At 55.0% G+C, this 25,168-nt stretch overlaps 2 protein-coding genes across 2 annotated transcripts in view; one reads left to right on the top strand and one right to left on the bottom strand.

Annotated features, from left to right (window-relative positions):
• Positions 1-8,277: 8,277 nt before the first annotated feature.
• DRD4 (dopamine receptor D4) lies at positions 8,278-12,702 on the top strand. Its single transcript, XM_003909328.4, has 4 exons — positions 8,278-9,190; positions 11,417-11,529; positions 11,638-12,287; positions 12,383-12,702. Exons 1-4 carry the CDS (start codon positions 8,543-8,545, stop codon positions 12,583-12,585), a joined length of 1,614 nt encoding a protein of 537 aa, XP_003909377.3. The 5' UTR covers positions 8,278-8,542; the 3' UTR covers positions 12,586-12,702.
• Positions 12,703-16,307: 3,605 nt separating this feature from the next.
• DEAF1 (DEAF1 transcription factor) overlaps positions 16,308-25,168 on the bottom strand; it is a 49,784-nt gene continuing 40,923 nt past the window's right edge. Inside the window, exon 12 of the mRNA XM_003909336.5 lies at positions 16,308-16,736. Within this exon, the coding sequence (XP_003909385.3) occupies positions 16,632-16,736 (105 nt within the window). The 3' untranslated portion in view covers positions 16,308-16,631. The remainder of the gene's footprint in view (positions 16,737-25,168) is intronic.

Raw genomic sequence — 25,168 nt, 5'->3', positions numbered from 1 at the left:
CTAATTTTTATATTTTTAGTAGAGACAAGGTTGCCCAGGCTGGTCTCAAACTCCTGACCTCAAGTGATCCACCTGCCTCGGCCTTCCAAAGCACTGGGAATTACAGGCGTGAGCCACTGCACCTGGTGGCCTCACTTTCTCTGCACACTGTCAACCTTGCAGCAGTTGCTATTTTTAACCTTCAGCCATTCTCTCTGCCACAACACCTCCTTGTGGTTTTAGTTGCATTTCCCCAGTGGTGGGTGATTCGGAACCTCTTTCCAGGTGCTTGTTTCCATTTGCACGTTGTAGTGGGTTAAATGTATCTTCACATCTCTTGCCTGTTTTTAAATTGTTCTCTACTGCTGAGTTTTTTTTTTGTTTTTTGTTTTTTGTTTTTGTTTTTATTGCAGGAAAATACGCAAAACATGAAACTTACCATTTCAGCCATTGTAAACAGTTATGGAATTGTACAACCATCACCACTGTTTAGTTCCAGAACTTTTCACTCCCCAGATGGAAAACCTCAAATCTAAAAAGCATTTACTTCCCCTTCCCCAATCCCTTCAGCTTCTGAGTAACAATGAATTTGCTTTCTGTCTCTGTGGATCTGCCTATTCTGGGTATTTCATACAAATAAAATCATAAAAGCTGGGCATGGTGGTGCATGCCTGTGGTCTCGGCTACTTGAGAGGATGAGGCAGGAGGATGGTTTGAGGCCAGGAGTTTGAGACCAGCCTGGGAAACATAGCAGGACCCTGTCACTATTTTTATTTATTTCTTTATTTTTATTTATTTTTTTTGAGATGGAGTTTCACTCTTGTTGCCCAGACTGGAGTGCAATGGCGCAATCTCGGCCCACTGCAACTTCCGCCTCCTGGGTTCAAGCAATTCTCCTGCCTCGGCCTCTGGAGTTGCTGGGATTATAGGCATGCGCCACCACACCCAGCTAATTTTGTATTTTTCATAGAGGCGGGGTTTCGCCATGTTGGTCAGGCTGGTCTCAAACTCTTGCCCTCAGGTGATCCGCCCGCCTCGGCCTCCCAAAGTGCTGGGATGACACGCATAAGCCATCACGCTTGGCCCCAGAGTTTCATTCATTTTAATGGCAAAATCACACTGCATTTGGTTCATCCATGCACCTGCTGAGGACACTTGGTTTATTTCTACCTTGTATATATTGTGTGTGTTTGTTTGTTTGTTTGTTTGAGACGGAGTCTCGCTCTGTTGCCAGGCTGGAGTGCAGTGTACAGTCTCGGCTCACTGCAACCTCCGCCTCCCGGGTTTGATTCCCCTACCTCAGCTTCCTAAGTAGCTGGGACTACAGGCACCACACCCCCCTAATTTTTGCATTTTAAAAAATATTTATTTATTTATTTATTTATTTATTTTATTTTGTTTATTTATTTATTTTTTGAGGCAGTCGCTCTGTCGCCCAGGCTGGAGTGCAGTGGCCGCATCTCAGCTCACTGCAAGCTCCGCCTCCCACGGGTTCACGCCATTCTCCTGCCCCTCCAGCCTCCCGAGTGCTTCTGGGACTACAGAGCCATGCCTCCACTCGGCCTAGTTTTTTGTATTTTTTAGTAGAGATGGGGTTTCACCGTGTTGCCCAGCCAGGCTGGTCACCGATCTCCTGACCTTGTGATCCCGCCCGTCTCGGCCTCCCAAAAGTGCTGGGATTACAGGCTTGAGCCGTGCCGGCCTATTTATTTGTTATTTTGGATGAGTCTCACTCCTGGCCAGCCAGGCTGGAGTGCTGACCTGATCTAAAGCTCACTGCAACCTCTGCCTCCTGGGTTCAAGCTATTCTCCTTGAATACAGGCACCTGCCACGCCTAGCTAATTTTTGTATTTTTAGTAGAGACGGGGTTTAACCGTGTTGGCCAGGTTGGTCTCCAACTCAGGGCCTCAGGTGATCCACCCGCCTCAGCCTCCCAAAGTGCTGGGATTATAGGCTGTGAGCCACCATGCTAGAGCCGGAGTTTGTGTATTTTCAGTAGAGATGGGGGACACCATATTGGCCAGGCTGGTCTGGAACTCCTGGCCTCCAGCAGTCTGCCCACCTCAGTCTCCCAAAGTGCTGGGATTATAGGCATGAGCCGCCATGCCCAGCCAGTACTTTGTATTTTCAGTAGAGATGGGGTTTCACCATATTGGCCAGGCTGGTCTCGAATAGGCATGAGCCACCATGCCCGGCGTCTTTTGTATATTGTGAATAGTGCTGCTGTGAACATTTACATACAAGCTGTTATTTGAACACCTGTTTTCACTTCTTTTGGGTATATAACACATCCACGGAGTCATATGGTAACTTTGTGTGGAACTTGTTGAGGAACTGCTGGACTTTTTCTAACAGTGACTGTTTTACATTCCCAATAGCAGTGAATTTCTCCCCATCCTTAACACTTATTATTTTTACTTATTTATTATCGTGGCCATCCTAATGGATATGGAATGGTATCTTATTGTGGTTTTGATTTGCATTTCCCCAGTGACTAATGAGGTTGAGCATCTTTTCAAGTGCTTCGTGGCCATTTTTTTGTGTGTGTATATATATATTATTTGTTTGTTTGTTTTGGAGACGGAGTCTTGCTCTGTCACCCAGACTGGAGTGCAGTGGCGCGATCTCGGCTCACTGCAACCTCTGCCTCCCAGTTTCAGGCGATTCTCCTGCTTCAGCCTCCTGAGTAGCTGGGATTACTGCCTTTTATGCCACCATGCCTGGCTAAAGTGTTTTATTTGTTTTGTTTTGTTTTTGAGGCGGGGTCACAAACTCTATCCTGGGCTGGAGTGCAGTGGCTGGATCTCAGCTCACTTCAAGCTCCACCTCCACCTGGGTTTACGCCATTCTCCTGCCTCCCAGCCTCCCGACTAGCTGGAACTACAGTAGCCCGCCACCTCGCCTAGCTAAGATTTTTTTTTTTGAGGTAGTCATAAATCTATCCTGAGGCTGGAGTGCAGTGGCCGGATCTCAGCTCACTGCAAGCTCCATGCCTCCTGGGTTCGCGCCATTCTCTGGCCTCAGCCTCCCGATAGCTTCTGGGACTACAGGCATGCCACCTCCAGCCCGGCCTAGTTTTGTATTTCTTTTTTTTTTTTTTTTTTGAGGCGGGTCTGTCATCACCAGGCGGGTGCAGTGGGGCGGGTGATCTCCAGCTCACTGCAAGCCTCCGCCTCGGGTTCCCGCCATTCTCCTGCCTCAGCCTCCCGGTAGCTGGGACCACAGGCACGGCGGCAGGCAGTGCCGGCGAGGCGGGGTTTCCGCGGTCCCGATCCTGCCGACGGGTCGCTGCGCTGGGCGCTCAGGCAGGACAGGCGTGAGCCACAGCGCCAGCAGTTTTGCCGACCTAATAGAGGCGGGGGTTTTCACCCGTCAGCCAGGATGGTCTCGATCTCCTGACCTCATGATCCGCCCATCTCGGCCTCCCAAAGTGCTGGGATTACAGGCTTGAACCACGGCCGCCCTGGCTAGATTTTTTTTTTTTTTTTTGAGTGAGTCTCGCTCTGTCACCAGGCTGGAGTGCAGTGGCCAGATCTCTGCTCACTGCAAGCTCCGCCTCCCGGGTTGTATTCTCTGGCTCCAGCCTCCCGAGTAGCTGGGACTACGAGCGCCCGCCACCTGCGCCCGACTAGTTTTTGTACTTTTTAGTAGAGGCGAGGGGTTTCACGTGTTAGCCAGGATGGTCTCGATCTCCTGACCTTGTGATCATGCGTCTGGGCTCCAAAGTGCACTAGAGGATTACAGGCTTGAGCCGCGCCCGACCTTTTTAGTAGAGAGGCGAGGGGTTCACGTGTTAGTCAGAGATGGTCTTGATCTCTGACCACCGTGATCCGCTCCGTCTGAAGGCCTCCCAGATGCTGGGATTACAGGCTTGAGCCACCGCGCCCGGCCGTGTTTGTATTTTTAGTAGAGATGGGATTTCACCATGTTAGGCAGGATGGTCTCGATCTCCTGACCTCATGATCTGCTCACCTCAGCCTCCCAAAGTGCTGGGATCACAGGCGTGACCCACCGCGCCTGGCCATATTTTTTTTAAGATGGAGTCTCGCACTGTTGCCCAGGCTGGAGTGCAGTGGTGCGTTCTTGGCTCACTGCAACCTTTGCCTCCCCGGTTCAAGTGATTATCCCACCTCCGCCTCCCAAGTAGCTAGGATTATGGGCACCCACCAGCACACCCGGCTAATTTTTGTATTTGTGGTAGAGATGGGGTTTTACCATGTTGGCCAGACTGTTCTTGAACTCCTGAACTCAAGGGATCTGCCTGCCTTGGCATCCCAAAGTGCTGGGATTACAGGCATGAGCCACTGCACCGGCCATTTGTGTATCTTCTTTGAAGAAATGTCTGTTCAAGTCCTTTACCCATGTTCATTATTTATTTTATTTTGGGGCAGCCTGGAGTACATTGGCTCAATCACAGCTCTCTGTGGCCTCAACCGCCTGGACTTAAATGACCCTCCCACCTCAGACTCCCAAGTAGCTGTAACTATAGGCTCATGCCACCACACCTAGCTAATGTTTGTATTTTTAGTAGAGACGGGGTTTCTTTCTTTCTTTCTTTCTTTTTTGAGATAGAGTCTTGCTCTGTCGCCCAGTGGCGTGATTTTGGCTCACTGCAAGGTCCACCTCCCGGGTTCACACCATTCTCCTGCCTCAGCCTCCTGAGCAGCTGGGACTACAGGTGCCCACCGCCACACCCGGCTAATTTTTTCTATTTTTAGTAGAGATGGGGTTTCATTGTGTTAGCCAGGATGGTCTCGATCTCCTGACCTCGTGATCCGCCCGCTTTGGCCTCCCAAAGTGCTGGGATTACAGGTGTGAGCCACCGAGCCTGGCCTGTTTTTGGAGGATCTTCTATACATAAGACCATGTCATCTGCAAGTAGAAATAGTTTTCTTTTCCAGTTTTGGATACCTTTAATTTCTTTTTCTTGATTAATGCTCTGGCTAGAACATCCAGAACAATGTTGAACAGAAGCAGCAGCAGTGGGCATCCTCGTCTCTTTAAAAGGCTTTTAGTTTCTCACCAATGAGTATGATGTTAGCTGTGTTTGTTTTTTGTTTGTTTGTTTTTTGAGACAGTCTCCCTCTGTTGTTCAGGGGGGAGTGCAGTGGTGCGATCTCGTCTCACTGCAGCCTCCACCTCCTGGATTCACGTAATTCTCGTGTCTCAGTCTCCTGAGAAGCTGGCGTGCGCCACCATGCCCAGCTAATTTTAATTTTTGTATTTTTAGTGGAGGTGGGGTTTCAACATGTTGGGCAGTCTGGTCTTGAACTCCTGACCTCAAGTGATCCACCCTCCTCGGCCTTCCGAAGTGCTGGGATTACAGGCTGAGTCACCATGCCTGGCCTGATGAAGTTGTTTCTACTCCTAGTTTATTGAGTCTTATTATCATGAAAGGATTTTGAATTTTATGAAATTTTTTTTCTGCATCAATTGAGATGATTGCATGGGTTTTTCTTCATTCTGTTAATCTGGTGTATGACATTGAATTTCGTCTGTTCACTCACCCTTGCATTCCTGGGATAAATCCCACTGGGTTATGGTACATAATCCTTTAAAAAATGCTGCTTTTCAGCCGGGCGCGATGGCTCATGCCTGTAATCCCAGCACTTTGGGAGGCCGAGGTGGGCGGATCATGAGGTCAGGAGTTTGAGACCAGCCTGGCCAACATGATGAAACCCTGTCTCTACTAAAAATACAAAAATTAGCTGGGTGTGGTGGTGCACACCTCTAATCCCAGTTACTTGGGAGGCTGAGGCAGGAGAATTGCTTGAACCCAGAAGGCGAAGGTTGTGGTGGGCTGAGATTGTACCACTGCACTCCAGCCTGGGTGACAGAGCGAGACTCCGTCTCAAAAAAAAAAAAAAAAAAAAAAATGCTGCTTCTCTGACGGGCAGCACTTTAAAAGGGATTGTGTTTGCTCATATTTTGCCAAGAACGTTTGCATCTATATTCATAAAGGATACTCATCTGGAATTTTCTTTTTGTGATGTCATTAATGTTGAGTTTTGAGAATTATTAATATTTTTTGTATGCAAGCCATTTGCTGGATATATGATTTGCTAATTTTTAAAATTTTTGTTTCTATTTTTTTATATTTATTTATTGAGACAGAGGCTGGCTCTGTTGCCCAAGCCAGAGTGCAATGACGTGATCTCTGCTCACCGCAACCTCTGCCTCCTGGGTTCAAGCAACTCTCCTTCCTCAGCCTGCCAAGCAGCTGGGATTACAGGCACGCACCACCACACCCAGCTAATTTTTTGTATTTTTAGTACAGATGGGGTTTCACCATGTTGGCCAAGCTGGTCTTGAACTCCTGACCTCAGGTGATCCACCCGGCTCGGCCTCCCAAAGTGTTGGGATTACAGGAGTGAGTCACTGCGCCTGGCGTAGACAACCCAATTTTTAACAAAAGCAAAGATTTTTAACAGGCACGTTCCAGAAGAGGGCACACTGACAGTTAACAGGCACATGCGAAGTGGTCAAACGTGAGTAGCCATCAGGAAAATCAACGACGTCCTACTACACTAAAATGGAAAAAAAAACATTGCCAGACGTGGCCATTTGCAATCATTTCCCAGTCTGTGTCTTTTGATTCTCTTGACAGCATATTTGAGTTAATTTTTTAATGTGTAAGGTATGAGTGGAGGTCCTTATTAAAAATTGTTTAGGCTGGGTGTGTGGCTCATGCCTGTAATCGTAGCACTTTGGGAGGCTGAGGTGGGAGGATCATTTGAGCCCAGGAGTTTGAGATCAGCTGGGCTAACATGGCGAGACCCCGTCTCTACAAAAAATAAGAAAATTAGCTGGGTGTGGCACTACGCATCTGTGGTCTCCAGCTGGAGCCAGAGGATCACTTGAGCCCAGGAGATTGAGGCTGCAGTGAGCCATGATTGCAGTGAGATGCGCTCACATCCAGTTACATTTGATTTTCAGATAAACAACGGAAGTATATAGTATAGGCTGGGGGCAGTGGCTCATTCCTGTAATCCCAGCACGTTAGGAAGCCAAGGCAGGTGGATCACCTGAGGTCAGGAGTTCGAGACCAGCCTGGCCAACATGATGAAACCCCGTCTCTACTAAAAATACAAAAAAGTTAGCCAGGTGTGGCGGCAGGCGCCTGTAATCCCAGCTACTTGGGAGGCTGAGGCAGGAGAATTACTTGAACCTGGGAGACAGAGGTCACAGTGAGCCAAGATTGTGCCACTGCATTCCAGCCTGGGCAACAAGAGTGACAAACTCTATGTCAAAAAAAAAAAAAAGAAAAAGAAAAAAAGAAACTGGAATTGTCTGTCTTTTCTCATTGTTTTAAAAGCACTCTTTATATATTCTGGATCTGCATTCTGTACCAGAGATGTGTACTGCAAACATCCTTTCTCCGCCTGGCTTTGTTTTCACTCTTGGTGGTCGCAGACATCTTGGGGGCCACTTGAAGGAACTCTAAGCTGACCAGAGGCTGGGCTGGACTCACCGTTGGGCACCCAGCCGGAGACCCCAGGGCCACCCTCCCGGGTTCCATCCTAGAAGAGAAAAAACTTGCACTGTCCCAGCCTCTTCTGTGGTGACTTCTTTTGCACAAGGGTTCACGGGCAGGAGTCTGGTCTGCACAAGAGGGACTTAGCCTGGCTGCGGCTGCACCTGATGTCTGTGGACACCTGACCCTGGTGGAGGCCTTTCCCCTACAGACCCCAGGACCTTGCCTTGTGACGCTCACGGTGCCTGCTCCTTCTCAGAGCCCTCGTTTCTCCCTTTAATGCACACCCCATCAGCACCTCGTCCAGCCCGTGCCCTCCATACGTTTGAGGTCAGGGGCCTCAATTCCTGGCACGGCCCCTCCACTCCAGTCCTCCCAGAAACAAGGACAAGAGCAAGATGTGCATCGCCCAGGGTCCCACAGAGTGGTGCCCCCTTTTAGTGCCTTCTAGGCCCCTTTAGTGACAGGACTACAGAAAATACCCCTCAGGTCATGGGTCACCCCGATTTGATGAAGAGTCCATAGAATTGTCTCTGCTGCACTTTGCAAGCACTTTCTCTTCTGCACGTTTGGAACCTGCCAGGGCCTGTCTTGTCTTTCTCGTTGCCTCCTCGCGGGCTGAACCTACTGTCCGGTCCCCGGACCCCCTGCCCAGGGTCAGAGGGACGCCTACCTAGCTCAGGGTCTTGGGCCGGAGGGACTGGAGGAGGGAGCAGGGTCGACCGCTCAGCTGTCCTCCCGGGGGTGGAGGGTCGGGGGGAGGTGCCGGCCCACTATCGGAGGCGGCCACGGGAGGACCAACTGTGCAATGGGTGGGGCCGCGGCTGACTGTGGTGGTCGCGGGGGCTGAGGACCAGAGGCTGCTGGAGAGCGGGGGTACGAGCCAGGCGTCGGCGGTTGGGTCGGGCGTGGAGTCGCGGGCAGGAGGGTGCGCGCGAGGTCGAGGCGAGTCCCCCGGGAGGCGGGCAGAGCCTAAACTCCGGTCTTCCCGCGTCTGGCGGAACGGGCCTGGGAGGGACGTTTTCCCAGACACCAGGTGGACTAGGTGGACGGCCCGAGGGCCGGGACGCACGCAGGGGCCGGGCAGGATGGCTCTGGCGTCGATGCCCGCGCGCTTCAGGGCTTGGTCTGGCTGCCCCTCCATCCTTGTTGGTTTCTCGGGGTGCGGACCCCGCGCCGCACCGGGCGATGCTGGGCCTGCCCATGGCCACCACCTCGCTTCATTCCCGTCTCTTTGGGCCGCCGCATTCGTCCGCCTGCCCGTCTCTCCCTGCGCAAAATTCCAAGATGAGCAAATACTGGGCGCACGGTGGAGCGCCGCGGGGGCCCCCCTGAGCCGGGACGGGGCGGGGGCGGGACCAGAGTCTGGCCGGGGCGTGCCCAAGGGGAGGGACTCCCCGGCTTGCGGCCCGGCGCTGTCCGCGGTGCTCAGCGCCCGCCCGGGCGCCTGGGGCCGGCGCGCCATGGGGAACCGCAGCACCGCGGACCCGGACGTGCTGCTGGCTGGACGCGGGCCGGGCGCGGGGGCGGCTGCGGGGCTGGCAGGGCCGGGCGCGGCGGCGCTGGTTGGGGGCGTGCTGCTCATCGGCGCGGTGCTCGCGGGGAACTCGCTCGTGTGCGTGAGCGTGGCCACCGAGCGCGCCTTGCAGACGCCCACCAACTCCTTCATCGTGAGCCTGGCGGCCGCCGACCTCCTGCTCGCTCTCCTGGTGCTGCCGCTCTTCGTCTACTCCGAGGTGAGCCCCGTCCCGCCGCACGAGCATCTTCATCTGCTCCTCGGTTCTCCGTCCCTGTCCCTGCGGAGGACCCGGCGCGACCCGGCCCCTTTCTGCTCCGGAGCCTCCAGCTGGGGCGGCGGCAGGGGCGCTGCGCCTGGTCCCTCCGCGCTACACCCACCGCCGCCACCTCGCGACCTTCCCCCCGCTGCGCTGTCCCCCGACCCCCGTTCCTCTCCTCCCTTCCCCTTCTGTCTTGGCGTCTGCTATCCAGGAGATGCCTGTCCTTCGATCTAGGGACCCCAGAAATAGGCGACTTTGTCAAGCCAGCCCCCTCCCCCCGCCCGGCAGCTGGATTTCACCCCCAGGGCAACCAGCTGGACAGGCAGGCAGATGCGGGCTCGGCCCCCTGGCTGCCCTGGGACACACACACACGCACACACACACGCACTGCACACGGCCACAGCCACAGACCACCACGCACACCCAGTGCGGATGCTGGCTCACCCCCAGGAGGCTCACAGCTCACAGGGGAGACCTGGGCTGGACAGAACCCAGGGGAGGGTGTGTGGGGGCCAGGCCCCTGCTGAGAACCCTGGGGAGAAGCCCGAGGGGGAATTGGGGGATGGATCCCACACTCCACACCAGATCTGGCCCTCGGGTGGGTTGGACTTGGTGCCAGCCCCTCTGCAGCCAGAGAAAAGCAGCTTAAGGCTGAGCTGGGGACGCGGTGTCCCGGACTGTGGAGGAGGGGGGACTCGGGGTTTCCCCTTGGTGAACACGGTGAGTCCTGGCGGCTGGGGCAGAGACCAGCAGCACGGGACACGCATGACCTGGGCTCCTTTCGAGCCGCAGACGTCACAGTGACGACGTTTAAGCTCCTAATCTTCCCAAATCGGCGGGAAGGGATTAAGGGGGCTGCCTGCTCCTTTGCCCTTGGAGAGAGTCACTCCACGTGGACTCCTACGCTGGGCACTGGGCAGGTCTTCATATTTTTAATTATAATTTATCTTCAAGACAATTATGTGGATACTATCATCATCCTCGTCTTACAGATGAGGAAACAAATGAATTAATGCGCCGGAGTCTCCCACAGAGAGCTTCACCAGACAGGCTGGCTCATGCCCTGAAGGACAGAGCAGCCAGCTTCATGTCTAGGCCCAGCGGGGACCCTGCCTACCCCAGGCTGGGGAGGGGCTCTCCTTGAGCCCGATGACATCAGGCCCCGCCCCCAGGGAATTCCCCAGGCCGTTCTCATGTTTGTAACAAAAGGGAGACCAAGGTCAGGAGTGGTGGCTCACACCTGTAATCCCACAACTTTGGGAGGCCAAGGCAGGAGGATCGCTTGAGCCCAGGAGTTTGAGACCAGCCTGGGAAACATACCGGGCCGGGTCTCTACAAAAAATTAAAATATCGGCCGGGCGCGGTGGCTCACGCCTGTAATCCCAGCACTTTGGGAGGCCAAGGAGGGCGGACCACGAGGTCAGGAGATCGAGACCATCCTGGCTGACACAGCGAAACCCCGTCTCTACTAAAAATGCAAAAAATTAGCCGGGTGTGGCGGCGGGCGCCTGTAGTCCCAGCTACTTGGGAGGCTGAGGCAGGAGAATGGCGGGAACCCGGGAGGCGGAGCTTGCAGTGAGCCGAGATCGTGCCACGGCACTCCAGCCTGCGCCACTGAGCGAGACTCCGTCTCAGAAAAAAAAAAAATGAAAATATCAGCCGGGGATGGTGGCATGCGGCTGCTGTCCCAGCTATTCGGGGGAACTGAGGCAGGAGAATCGCTTAAACCCGGGAGGTGGAGGTTGCAGTGAGCTGAGATCGCATCACTGCACTCCAGCCTGGGCAACAAGAGTGCAACTCCGTCTCAAAAAAACAAACAAAAAGAAAAACAAAAATAAAAAATAAATAAATCAGCGGGGGGCGGGGGGGAGGTGGTGGCGCGCGGCTGTAGTCCCAGCTACTCTGGAGACTGAGGTGGGAGGATCGCTTGAGCCCAGGAGTTCCAGGCTACGGTGAGCCATGATGGAGCCACCGCACTCCAGCCTGGGTGACAGAGCGAGACCCTAACTCAAAACAAAGGGAGACCTGAGTGCAGAGGGGGTGTTTCTCTGCCTGCTCCTCTGGCCTCTGGTTCACAGCCGGGCCCCCTCCTCCATATTCAGCCCTGGAACTACCCATAAGAGAGGGGGTCACAAGGGCCCGCGGTGGCTGGGAAACCTCAGGGCCTGTGGTGTCGCCGCGCAGGTCCAGGGTGGCGCGTGGCTGCTGAGCCCCCGCCTGTGCGACGCCCTCATGGCCATGGACGTCATGCTGTGCACCGCCTCTATCTTCAACCTGTGCGCCATCAGCGTGGACAGGTGCGCCGCCCTCCCCGCCCGCGCCCCCGCGCCCTCGCGCCCCTCCCGCCGCCGCCGCCCTCACCGCGGCCTCCGCGCTGTCCCGCGCACCCTCGGCGCTCCCCGCAGGTTCGTGGCTGTGGCCGTGCCGCTGCGCTACAACCGCCAGGGCGGGAGCCACCGGCAGCTGCTGCTCATCGGCGCCACGTGGCTGCTGTCCGCAGCGGTGGCGGCGCCCGTGCTGTGCGGCCTCAACGACGTGCGCGGCCGTGACCCCGCCGTGTGCCGCCTGGAGGACCGCGACTACGTGGTCTACTCGTCCGTGTGCTCCTTCTTCCTACCCTGTCCGCTCATGCTGCTGCTCTACTGGGCCACGTTCCGCGGCCTGCGGCGCTGGGAGGTGGCCCGTCGCGCCAAGCTGCACGGCCGCGCGCCCCGCCGACCCAGCGGCCCCGGCCCTCCTTCCCTTGTGCCCCGCCTTCCCCAGGACCCCTGCGGCCCTGACTGTGCGCCCCCCGCGCCCGGCCCTCCCCAGGGTCCCTGCGGCCCCGACCGTGCGCCCCCAGCGCCCGGCCTTCCCCAGGGTCTCCGCGGCCCCAACTGTGCGCCGCCCGTGCCCGGCCTCCCCCCGGACTCCTGCGACTCCAACTGTGCGCCCCCAGACGCCGTCCGAGCCGCTGCGCTCCCACCCCAGACCCCACCGCAGACCCGCAGGAGGCGGCGTGCCAAGATCACCGGCCGGGAGCGCAAGGCCATGAGGGTCCTGCCTGTGGTAGTCGGTGGGTTCCTGTCCTGGGGGGCTGGGGAGAGAGGAGGGGAGGAGTACGAGGCGCGGAGGGGCAGGGGGCGCTGACGTGGCTCTCGGCGCCCCCAGGGGCCTTCCTGCTGTGCTGGACGCCCTTCTTCGTGGTGCACATCACACAGGCGCTGTGTCCTGCCTGCTCCGTGCCCCCGCGGCTGGTTAGCGCGGTCACCTGGCTGGGCTACGTCAACAGCGCCCTCAACCCCGTCATCTACACTGTCTTCAACGCCGAGTTCCGCAATGTCTTCCGCAAGGCCCTGCGTGCCTGCTGCTGAGCCGGACCCCCACCCCCACCCCCCGCGGCCTGGGCACCGGCCTGGTGGCCAGGCCTCCGGGACCAAGGATATGGGGAGGGCGGTTTTGTACGTTAATTAAACAAATTCCTTCCCAAACTCAGCTGTGAAGGCTCCTGGGGTTGATGGGGAAGGGAGGAGGAAGGGCTTCTGCCCCAGTGGCCCCAGGCCGCCCAGCCAGTTAACCCCTTACCGCCAAGGAAGCCCACAGAGCAGACCCCACCAAGCCGGCCCCCTGCTCAGGGTGAGGGGGGGAAGGGGCCCCTGGAGACCCACTCAGTTCGGCAGTGCTCTGGCCCAGCCTACCCTCTCTGCAGGGGAGAGGAAATGGCACCGAGCAGAGCAAGGTGTCTCCTGGGGATGCCCAGTTCCAATGGGAAGAAATGAATGAGGCGAGAGGGGCTGGGGGGGTCAGCCGCCAGGCCCTGCCCAGGCCAACTCCCGCCTCCGACGATGAGGCACAGGGTCTCCTGGCTCTGCTGTCCCAGCAGACCCAGGCGGGGGAGCCTGATATATCATTTTAGAAGCTGCCTTGAGGTCAGAGCACAGCTTCCTGCCAGTCCCTGGCCAGAGGATGCCCCAAGCCCCACAGGAAGGGGCCTGTGGTGATAGGTGGGGTCCCACCAAGAGGCTTCCCTGGAGGGAGCTCCATGCTCAGTCACCCAGCCAGCCTCTGCCCAGCATCCACCCATGTGGCTGGGCCAAGGGGTAGGAGTAGGGAGGAGGCAGCAGGGTCAGAGGGTGGGCAGAGCGACCCAGGCTGCCTGTCTGCCCTGGGCTGCCTGGCTTTGTCAACCATAGTACAGCCCCTGACTCTGGGGGAGGAGGGGTGGCTCCCAGGGCCCTCAGTGCAGTAACAGCCCACCCTGGACTGGATCCAGCTCTCTCCCAGGCCCAGGCTGTGGGAGAAATGGGGGGCCCTCCGCCTCCCAGTCCTGCTGGCTGGAGCTTTACTGTGCTGGGGATGCGGCATCTACAGCCAGGGCGGCCAGTCATGGTGCCAAGCTCCCATCTGAACACTGAGACTGGGCTGTGCAGTCTACAGCAGTGGGTACAACCTCAGCTAAAATACTCAGTGCAGGCTGGGTGTGGTGTCACACCTGTAATCCCAGCTACTCGGGAGGCTGAGACAGGAGGATCCCTTAAAGCTAGGGGGTCAAGGCTGCAGTGAGCTGAGATCACACCACTACACTCCAGCCTGGGTGACAGGGTGAGACCTTGTCTCAAAAAAGAAAAGAAAAGAAATACTGGGTGGAGAGACGACCAAGCCCAATTACGTCAGTGCAGCTGCCCCGTCCCATCTGCTGACCACGTACTTCTGTCACGGCTTCAGCGGCTGCCTCCTCCTGGACACCTTCCCTGACTACCTACTTCCCAGGACCAGCCTGTCCCAGCCAGCCCCTGGAACAGACTGAGTCACAATGGATTCTTGTCAGACACCCATGAGAGTAAAGGAGGGGCTCCCGCCAGCCTTGTCCCAGGACCCACGGCCCCACACATGCCTCACTGACAGTGCTGGAGGCCACGGGAGGTGCACACGCATCTGGGGGTCCTGGGGGTGCTGACAGCCCTGGGGCAGGGCGACCTCTGGCCATCAGCCTCCCAGGCTTGGAAAGGAGGAGCTGTGGGAACCTGGGATCCCAAGAGATGTGTGGTGCTCCGGCTTCCATTTTACGGAAAATCAGGGAAGAGTAAGTTGCCCCCACAATTCCAGGGAACACCCCCACTCCACTCCTGCAGAGCCTGGTTGCGGGAGGCCAGGTGCATCACTGCTGGTGGGGTCACTGTGCCTTGCAGGAGGCCAGGTGCATTACTGCTGGTGGGGTCACGGTGCCAAGGGGCTCCCACGGTGCCTTCCCCACCAGGCGGGGGTTTGGCCACTTCCTGCGGCTGTGCTCTCTGCACAGAGACGCTGGTGTTTTCAGCTTTGGGGGATTCTTCTTATGAGGTGCAGGTCCTCACTTCCCTGCCACCTTTATGTTGGTTAAGACCCAAAGGAGCAGGCCCAGCCCTGCTGCCTCATGGAGGTCAACCCACGGCCCGCCTGCTTGGACAGTGCCGAGGCCAAGCAGAGCCTCTAAGATGCCTCCACCTTGTGGCAATGGCGGACCCTGCTGGGTTGGACGAAAAGCCACTCAGTGTAGAGTCTCAGAGGAAGGGCCAGGCGGGGCGAGGGTCAGAGGAGGGCCAGGCGGGGCGAGGGTCAGAGGAAGGGACAGGTGAGGTGAGGCACAGGAGGGACAGCATCTCGGTGGGGGAGGCAGGAGGGACAGGCAGGGTGAGGGTCAGAGGAAGGAACAGGTGGGGTGAGGGACAGGCAGGGTGAGGGCAGCATCTGGAGTGCGTGCTGCAGCAGGCCAGACACCTTTTCCAGCCTCCACTGCTCACTGGCAGCACTAACGGGGCAGCACCGAGTGCGCCTAAGCAGGACGATGAAACATCAGAGGGGCTTGGCCCAGCTGGGTGGAGACTTTACTAAGTAAATAGGCCAGGGCAGTGGCTCACGCCTGTAATCCCAGCACTTTCGGAGGTCGAGGTGGGTGGATCACCTGAGGACAGGAGTTCGAGACCAGCCTGGCCAACACGAAGAAACCCTGTCTCTACCAAAAATTCCTAAACTAGCTGGGTGTGGTGGTAAGCACCTATAATCCCAGCTACTCAGGAGGCTGAGGCAGGAGAATCGCTTGAACCTGGGAGGCAGAGGTTGCAGTGAGCCAAGATTGTGCCACTGCACTCCAGCCTGGGTGACAGGGTGAAACTGTCTCAAAGAAAAAAGAAAAATAGAAAATCAGAATAAACCAGGTGGTCCTGAGAAACCCAGAGACTCAAATATGGTGGAGGGGTTCTCTGCAGGGCCCACAGAGCCAGTGAGCCCTGCCCCCATGCACAGCCCCTTCCAGGGGAACTCTGGCCGCTCTGCCTCTCGTAGAGCTCCAGCTGGTGCAGAAAGCGCTTAGAGGCAAACATCAGAATCGTTGGTGCAGGTTCCTCCTGGCGCTGCCAGCCCACCCCAGGTGCCTGCTGAGCTTTTGCTGAGTCTGTACTTTCTTGCCCCAGTGCAGCCACAGCCGTGGAGCCTTCAGTGTGCAGAGAACACAGGCCATGAGCGCAGAAGCTTCCAGAACAAGAGTGACGCTGCTCCAGCAGAGCTCTCAGTCAGGAGGGCAGGTGGGTCCCATGTCCAGGCCCAGCCCAGTGCCCAAACACACTGGACATGCCCCCTTGTGTCCCATGCAGGCTTCAGTCCTTTCTCTTTCCTCCACCTGGCACCAGGGCCATGAGAAACAAGCGGGAGACCAGGAGGCCATGAGGCTCTGCATGTGGATCCCTGGACCAAGGCCACCGAGCCGTCCACATGGACTGAACAGGCTGCACTGGGCCATCAGGCTTGCTCAGGAAGCCTGGGCACAGGAGGGTACCGGGTGCACAGAAACCTGGCGGGAAGGGCCGCAGGCCTGCTGCACTTGCCAGCAGCCACGAGGTTCTCGTGGAACAGAAGGAATGAAGACCTCCTGGACTACAGGTGCCACCAGATGCCAGGGCTTCAGTCTGGCCGCGCTGCCCCGTGCACTGGAGGCTCCGGCCTGGCCGCGCTGCCCTGTGGACTGGAGATGCGGTGGGCTTGGGATTCCCACCTGCACAAGGAGAAGGAAGGGGAGGAAACCCCCCTGAGGGCTGGCACTGAAACCGGCCGCCCGCGTGGGGCAGGGAGACCTTATTTACACTTTATTGACAGACACAACACGTATGTACATGCGTCGCAGCACAGGCCCTGTGGGCAAGACCGGACGCTCATGATCCCAGGGATAAAAAATCTCTCCGCGAGCGGGCGGGGGGCCCGGGCGGGGGGAGTCTGCTCCCCAGGGCACCATTCGCTTAAAGTGTGTTAATAACTTGTCCAGCAAGTTTCTTTACCTTCCCACACCCCTCTTCTCAACGTCCCCCCAGAGTCCTCAGGGGGGCCTTCGACCTGCAAAAGCCTCACAGGAGTGCGAGGGGCCCCAGCTCCCAGGGCGGCTGATGGAGCCTCACACGGTCACCTTCTCCATCACGCTTTCAGCCACGTGGACTTCGTCTGCCTGGACCGTGACAGCTGCTGACTGCCCGCATATGTGCTGGTGATCCTTCCAGTCCTGGAAGGGAGGACACACCCATGTCCGCAGGGTCAGTGGGTGCAGCAGGGCCTTGGAGCAGGGTCCCCAAGGTGGACCCCAGGCCCCTCACCCCAGAGGGTGCAGCCCCCTGTGAGCCCACCTGGGGGTACTGAGAGAATGCCCTCCCCAGTGCGCCCACACTCTGGTGGCCTCTGCTCCAATACAGCCTTCTCCACACTCTCTTGGTTTGAGGAATTGGATCAAAAGGCAAACAACAGGTGGGGCGTGGTGGCTCACGCCTGTAATCCCAGCACTTTGGGAGGCCCAGGCAGGTGGATCCCCTGAGGTCAGGAGTTCGAGACCAGCCTGGCCAACATGGTAAAACCCCGTATCCACTAAAAACACAAAAATTAGCTGGGCATGGTGGCAGGCACCTCTAATCCCAGTTACTCGGGAGGCTGAGGCAGGAGAACTGCTTGAACCTGGGAGGTAGAGGTTGCAGTGAGCCAAGATGGTGCCACTGCACTCCAGCCCATGGGAGAGAACAACTCCATATCAAAATAAAAGTCAAACAACAAACCAGGGTAAGACTCTCCAAAGCAGTTGTTTTGTGTTAGGGATGTAAACAAAAAATATCAGACATGCAGAAAAACATTTAAATACATGATCAAGTTCTGTGGGGTTTTTTTTGTTGTTTTTGGGACAGAGTTTTGCTCTTGTTGCCCAGGCTGGAGTGCAATGCGAAATCTCGGCTCACTACAACCTCCACCTCCAGGGTTCAAGCAACTCTCTTGCCTCAGCCTCCCTAGTAGCTGGGATTACAGGTGCCTGCCACCACACCTGGCTAATGTTTTACATTTTTAGTAGAGATAGGGTTTCACCATGTTGGTCAGGCTGGTCTCGAACTCCTGACCTCAGGGGATCTGCCCACCTCAGCCTCCCAAAGTGCTGGGATTACAGGCGTGAGCCACTGTGCCCGGCCCCAGTTCTGTTTTTAATGGCAAAGATGAAAAAGCAAACTGGAACCAGCCTGTGGCTGCAGAGGGGCTCTGCAGAGAGAAAGAGGGGGATGGTGCTTGGGAGAAGTCACAGCTCCGGTGAGGTCAGCACACGGAACCAGGCCCCACCTCCCTGCTACCTCAAGCACTTCGGAACACAGCGGAGGTCTAGAGGAAGTGCGAGGTGCTAAAGCTGAGGCGGCCTCGTCAGACAGAGGCAGCTCCCTGCACGGGGGCGTGACAGGTACACACATAACACACAGAGCAGAAATAAACGCGTCCAAATGGTGACCGGGTTATTCCCTAGAGGGCAGAATTCCAGCTGATTATAATAAAAAAGCAAAATTAGGCAGGGCGCAGTGGCTCAGGGCTGTAATCCCATCATGTTGAGAGGCCGAGGTGGGCAGATCACCCGAGGCCAGGAGATGAGGAGATCACCTGAGGCCAGCCTGCCCAACATGTCAAAACCCCATCTCTACTAAAAATACAAAAACTAGCCGCCTGTGGTCGCACACGCCTGCAATCCCAGCTACCTGGGAGGCTGAGGCACGAGAATCACTTGAATCTGGGAGGTGGAGGTTGCAGTGAGCTGAGATTGTGCCTCTGCACTCCAGCCCAGGCAACAGAGAGAGACTATGTCTCATTAAAAAAAAAAAAAAAAAAAAAAATTACCTGGTAACAGACTATAAATCTACATGGCATGAAAACACACATCAGCAAACCACCGCATCGGATGCAGACCCACCGCCCGCCCCTCCCCGGCCTCCACTCTGGGGCAACCAGGACAGGTTCCGGTTCCTGCCCAGACTCTGTGTGGGGCGAGGGGCCTGCACCCCTCATGGGAGCTGCCCCCACTGAGAGGATGTGGGCCCTGGATAAGGCCCCCAGGAGTTCTAGATGCTTTTTCTCTGGTCTACAGGTTTGAGCCACTCCCTGGGGCCTATGCAGATGGAGGGAGAGGGGGCGCATGTCAGTGTTCACTCTGAGCTACAGAAGCTTCCATCAAGTTCTCCAAGCAAAGAGGCAAATGCCCAGGGTTGACTTTTAAAAATCAGACATCCTGAGTTCTTTTTTAAAGCATATTTTTCCATCTTAAACATCAATGTGATGCTTCTTTTTTTTTTTTTTTGAGACGGAGTCTCACTCTGTCACCCAGGCTGGAGTGCGGTGGCCAGATCTCAGCTCACTGCAAGCTCCGCCTCCGGGGTTCACGCCATTCTCCTGCCTCAGCCTCCCGAGTAGCTGGGACTACAGGCGCCCGCCACCTCGCCTGGCTAGTTTTTTGTATTTTTTAGTAGAGACGGGGTTTCACCGGGTTAGCCAGGATGGTCTCGATCTCCTGACCTCGTGATCCGCCCGTCTCGGCCTCCCAAAGTGCTGGGATTACAGGCCGCGCCCGGCCAATGTGATGCTTCTTACAGTATAATGTTAAAATACTTTTGAAAAAAAAAATCATTATCTGAAAAGCCAAAATTAGAAATTAGTGTTTTAGTTTTCGAAAAATAGAAAAAAATGGTTAAATTCACAAGAAGCTAACAGTGACGGCCGGGCGCGGTGGCTCAAGCCTGTAACCCCAGCACTTTGGGAGGCCGAGGAGGGCAGATCACGAGGTCAGGAGATCGAGACCATCCTGGCTAACATGGTGAAACCCCGTCTCTACTAAAAAAATACAAAAAACTAGCCGGGCGAGGTGGCGGGCACCTGTAGTCCCAGCTACTCCGGAGGCTGAGGCAGGAGAATGGCGTAAACCCGGGAGGCGGAGCTTGCAGTGAGCCGAGATCCGGCCACTGAACCCCAGCCTGGGCGACAGAGCGAGACTCCATCTCAAAAAAAAAAAAAAAAAAAAAAAAAAGAAGCAAACAGTGACAGTGCCTGATACAAATAAATGACAAAAGCCAACATCACAGAGTTTAAAAACAATGACTTTGGGAGGCTGAGGTCACTTGAGGTCAGGGGTTGGAGACCAGCCTGAGCAACATAGCAAGACCCTATTTCTATAAAAAATGTTTTAAAATTAGCTGGGTGTGGTGGCTCATGCCTGTGGTCCAAGCTACATGGGAGACAGAGGCAGGAGGATCACTTGAGCCAGGAGGTCAAGGCTGTAGTGAGCCATGATGGCACCACTGGACTCCAGCTTGGGTGACAAAGGGAGACCCTGTCTATAAAAAACCTAAAATAGGCTGGGCATGGTGGCTCATGCCGGTAATCCCAGCACTTTGGGAGGCTGAGGCAGGCAAATCATGAGGTCAGGAGTTCAAGACCAGCCTGACCAATATGGTGAAACCCCATCTCTGCTAAAAATAAAAAATTAGCTGGGCCTGGTGGCACGCACCTGTAGTCCCAGCTTCTTGGGAGGCTGAGGCAGGAGAATTGGTTGAACCCAGGAGGCAAAGGTTGCAGTGAACTAAGATCATGCCACTGCACTCCAGCCTGGCAACAGACCTACACTTGGTCTCAAAATATATAAATAAATAAAAATACAAATACAAAAATTAGCCAGGTGTGGTGGCACGGACCTGTAGTCCCAGCTACTAGGAAGGCTGAGGCAGGAGAATCACCTGAACCCAGGAGGTGAAGGTGGCAGTGAGCCAAGATTGCGCCACTGCACTCCAGCCTGGGTGACAGAGCCAGACTCTGTCTCAAAAACAGAAACAAAACCAAAAACAAACGAACAAACAAAAACCAAAAATAAGTAAGTAATGAAATAATAACAGTGACTAAAAATCCAATTAAGAAACAATCCAAATCTGACTTACAGTGATCGAGGCCTCACAAATGAAAATAATGATGCGTGGGGCTTGCTTTAAAATGCTCAGCCCTCAGCCCAAAGAGCGGGGGGGACGAGCCAGAAGGGCAGGCGCTAAAGCAGCTGACACAGGTGAGGGTGACGGGTCTCTCCTGGGCGATCCCACTCCTGTGCACGTGTCACATTTTTCAAGTTAAGGGTTAAAAGAAACTGCTGGCACCAGGCGATCGCCAGGGCGCTGGTGGCTCGCAAGCCTGTAACTCCAGCACTTTAAGGCTGAGACGCATGGATCACGAGGTCAGGAGATCAGACCATCCTGGCTAATATGGTGAAACCCCTGCCTCTCTACTTCAAAATACAAAAACTCAGCCAGGCGGTATGGCCTGGTCCCAGCCACTGGGGAGGCTGAGGCAGGAGAATGTGTGGACCCGGAGGCCGGAGCTTGTGAGCTGAGATCCCGTGCCCACTGCACTCCAGCCCGGCGACAGAGCTTGGTGACTCCGCCCTCAAAAAAAAAAAAAAAAAGAAGGTGGGTGATTCAGTCCCATGGTGCTGGAGCAGGCCACAGGCAGGACACCAGGGCTGGGTGGGGAAAAATGCCCAGAGCCTCCAAACCTCCTGGGAACAGGTTCTGCTTCAGTGGGGACTGCAGTGAGGCCTGTTCATGTATGTAGGTGGGAGAAAAGGCAGTGAGCACCTAAGCAGAAACACTTGTGCTGACAGCCCCCAGGCCCAGGAGGGGCTGGATCACAATGGAGCTGGCCCCAAGGCTGCTTTTCTTTCAGGTGGGTGGGTGATTCTACTGCTGGGGGTTTCATAACATAAACCCTATGTATAATTTTTAGCACACCAAGTCCCCTGGCATGAGAATTTCTTGTAATTATCACTGCTTTGTTTTTGAGATGTCCGCCCGGGTCCCACCTCAGCTCACCCGCAGCTCTCAACCTTCTCTGGTTTCAGGAGGGATCCCTTCTACCTAAGCCTTCCAAGTAGTTGGGACCACAGGCTCACACCAGCCAATTTCTTCGTGAGCCTTGCAGGAGATGGAGTCTCTGCATGCTGCCCAGGTTGGTCTCGAACTTCCTGGGCTCAAGTGGTCCGCCTGCCCGCCTCCCAGATGAGCTGGGATTACAGGCATGAGCCACCACACCTGACCTATCACCGCTTTTTAAGAGTAAGATGTTAGAGTCCAGGCGCAGTAGCTCACGCCTGTAATCCTAGCACTTTGGGAGGCAGAGGTGGGCGTATCACCTGAGGTCAGGAGTTCGAGGCCAGGCTGGCCAATGTGGAGACAGCCCAGCTCTACAAAAATACAAACAATTAGCCGGATGTGGTAGTGTGTGCCTGCAGTCCCAGCTACTCGGGAGGCAGAGACAGGAGAACTGCTTGAACCCAGGAGGTGGAGGTTGCAGTGAGCGGATATCATGCCACTACACTCCAGCCTGGGTGACAGAGTGAGACTCCATCTCAAAACTAAACAAATAAAAATAAGACATTAGAAAACCAAACACCAAATTTTTGTTATCTCTAAGGGGTGAGAATATGAGGACTTCAACTTCCTATCATATATAATTTTGAAGTTATGAATTTAAAACTAAGATTTTTTTTTTTTCTTGAGACAGAGTCTCGCTCTGTCACCCAGGCTGGAGTGCAGTGGTGTGATCTCGGCTCACTGCAACCTCTGCCTCCCAGGATCAAGCGATTCTCCTGCCTCAGCCTCCCAAGTAGCTAGGACTACAGGCGCCCGCCACCACGCCCGGCTAATTTTTTGTATTTTTAGTAGAGACGGGGTTTCACCGTGTTAGCTAGGATGGTCTCGATCTCCTGACCTCGTGATCCGCCTGCCTCGGCCTCCCAAAGTGCTGGGATTACAGGGGTGAGCCCCCATGCCTGGCTGAAGGCAGCTTTTTAAAGAACAGGATCTGAGGGAGGCTTGGAGACAGGGTGGCCAGGGTGGAGGTCCGGCTGGAAGGCAGCTTTTGAAAGAACGGAATGTGGCCAGGCGTGGTGGCTCATGCCTGTAATCCCAGGATGATCAAGACCATCCTGGCTAACATGGTGAAACCCTGTCTCTACTAAACATATAAAAACAATTAACCGGGCGTGGTGGCGGGCGCTGGTAGTCCCAGCTACTCGGGAGGCTGAGGCAGGAGAATGGCGTGAACCTGGGAGTTGGAGGTTGCAGTGAGCCGGGATCGCGCCACTGCACTCCAGCCTGGGTGACAGAGTGTTCATTTTGTTGGTGAAAGGAGCTCAGCGAGTGCTTATACTGGGGCCCAAAAAGCTTCTGTCAGGAATGTATATACTCGGCCTCTGCAGTACGCTTTCTCTGCTTGAGGAAATTCTATCCTCCCACTGAAATTGAGATAAATTAAAATGTATATTGTAATACCTACAGCAGTAAGAAAATAACTCATAACTTAAAAGATACTGTTTAAAATTGTTCAACAAAAGAACTGGTACACTAGAAAATACAACTAGAAAATACACATTTAACAGAAAAGAAGTTAGTGAAAGAACAGAGGAGCAAGACATGAGACATAAACTGCAAATACAAACACAAATCCACTCATCGATAATTACATTAAACATGAGTAGATTAGGTTTTGCGAGGTGGCTCATGCCTGTAATCCCAGCACTTTGGGAGGCCAAGGTGGACGGGTTACTTGAGTCAAGGAGTTCAAGACCAGCCTGGCCAACATGGCAAAACCCCATCTCTACAAAAAATACAAAAATTAGCTGGCCATGGTGGCGCATGCCTGTAATCCCAACTACTTGGGAGGCTGAAGCAGGAGAATCACTTGAACCTGGGAGGCGGAGGTTGCAGTGAGCAGAGATTGTGCCACTGCACTCCAGCCTGGGAGACAGAGCAAGACTGTATCACAAAACAACAACAACAAAAAAAATGGGCATGGTGGCAGGTGCCTGTAATACCAGCTACTTGGGAGGCTGAGGGAGGAGTATTGCTTGAACCCGGGAAGCGGTGGCTGCACTGAGCTGAGATTGTGCCACTGCACTGCACTCCAGCCTGGGTGACAGAGTGAAACTCCACTTCAAAAAAAAAAAAAAAAAGAAAGAAAAAAAGGCTGGGCGCAGTGGCTCACACCTGTAATCGTAGCACTTTGGGAGGCCGAGGCGGGCGGATCACTTGAGGTCAGGAGCTCAAGACCAGCCTGACCAACATGGTGAAACCCTGTGTCTACTAAAAATACAAAAATTAGCTGGGTCTGGTGGTGCCCTCCTGCAGTCCCAGCTACTCGGGAGAATGAGGCACAAGAATCCCTTGAACCCAGGAAGCAGAGGTTGCAGTGAGCCGAGATTACACCAGTGCACTCCAGCCTGGGTGACAGAGCGATACTCTGTCTCAACTCAAAAAACAAAACAGGCCTAGTGCCAGTGCAGTGGCTCACACCTGTAATCTTAGAACTTTGGGAGGCCAAGGCGGGTGGATCATCTGAGGTCAGGAGTTCGAGACCAGTCTGACCAACACAGAGAAATCATATCTCTACTAAAAATACAAAAATTAGGCCAGGCGTGGTGGCTCCCGCCTGTAATCCCAGCACTTTGGGAGGCCAAGGCGGGTGGATCACCTGAGGTCGGGAGTTCAAGACCAGCTTGACCAACATGGAGAAACCCCATCTCTACTAAAAATACAAAAATTAGCCAGGCATGGTGGCGCATGCCTGTAATCCCAGCTACTCAAGAGGCTGAGGTAGGAGAATCGCTTGAACCCGGGAGGCGGAGGTTGCGGTGAGCTGAGATCGCGCCATTGCACTCCAGCCTGGGCAAAAAGAACGAAACTCCGTCTCAAAAAAAAATACAAAAATTAGCTGGACGTGGAGGCGCACACCTGTAATCCCAGCTACTCAGGAGGCTGAGGAAGGGGAATCACTTGAACCCAGGACGTTGAGTTTGCAGTGGGCTGAGATAGCGCCACTGCACTCCAGCCTGGCGACAGAGTGAGACTCTGTCTCAAAAAAAAAAATTGAAAAGGCCGGGCGTGGTGGCTCATGCCTGTAATCCCAGCGCTTTGGGAGGCCAAGGCGGGCGGATCAAGAGGTCAGGAGATCAAGACCATCCTGGCTAACACAGTGAAACCCCGTCTCTACTAAAACAAATACAAAAATTAGCCAGGCGAGGTGGCGGGCACCCATAGTCCCTGCTACGTGGGAGGCTGAGGCAGGAGAATGGCGTGAACCCAGGAGGCAGAGCTTGCAGTGAGCCGAGATCGCACCACTGCACTCCAGCCTGGCGACAGAGCAAGACTCCGTTTCAACAACAACAACAACAACAACAAAAGCAGAGGCTATCAGACTAGATTAAAACCTAAGATCCAAGCGCATTCTGTCTCTAAGGGAATGCTTAAGAGCCAAGGACACAAATTAGAAGTAACAAGATGTTTGTTTATTTATATATTTATTTATTTAAAAAATAGAAACAGAGTCTGGCTTTGTTGGCCAGGCTGGTCCTGGGCTCAAGTGATCCTCCCCGCTTGGCCTCCCAAAGTGTTGGGATTACTGCTGTGGGTCACCGCACCCAGCCAAAAAGATGTTTTCTAAAAAGATGCAGGTTGGGTGCAGTGACTCACGCCTGTCATCCCAGCACTTTGGGAGGCCAAGCAGGGGGTGGAACACTTGAGTCGAAGGGTTCGAGACCAGCCTGGGCAACATGGCGAAACCTCGTCTCAACTAAAAATACAAAAAATTAGCTGGACATGGGGCGTGTAT

Source organism: Papio anubis, chromosome 12 (assembly GCF_008728515.1).
Source record: "Papio anubis isolate 15944 chromosome 12, Panubis1.0, whole genome shotgun sequence".
Classification (NCBI taxonomy): domain Eukaryota; kingdom Metazoa; phylum Chordata; class Mammalia; order Primates; family Cercopithecidae; genus Papio; species Papio anubis.
Note: the sequence above shows the minus strand (reverse complement) of the source record. Positions and strands in the feature narration are given on the sequence as shown.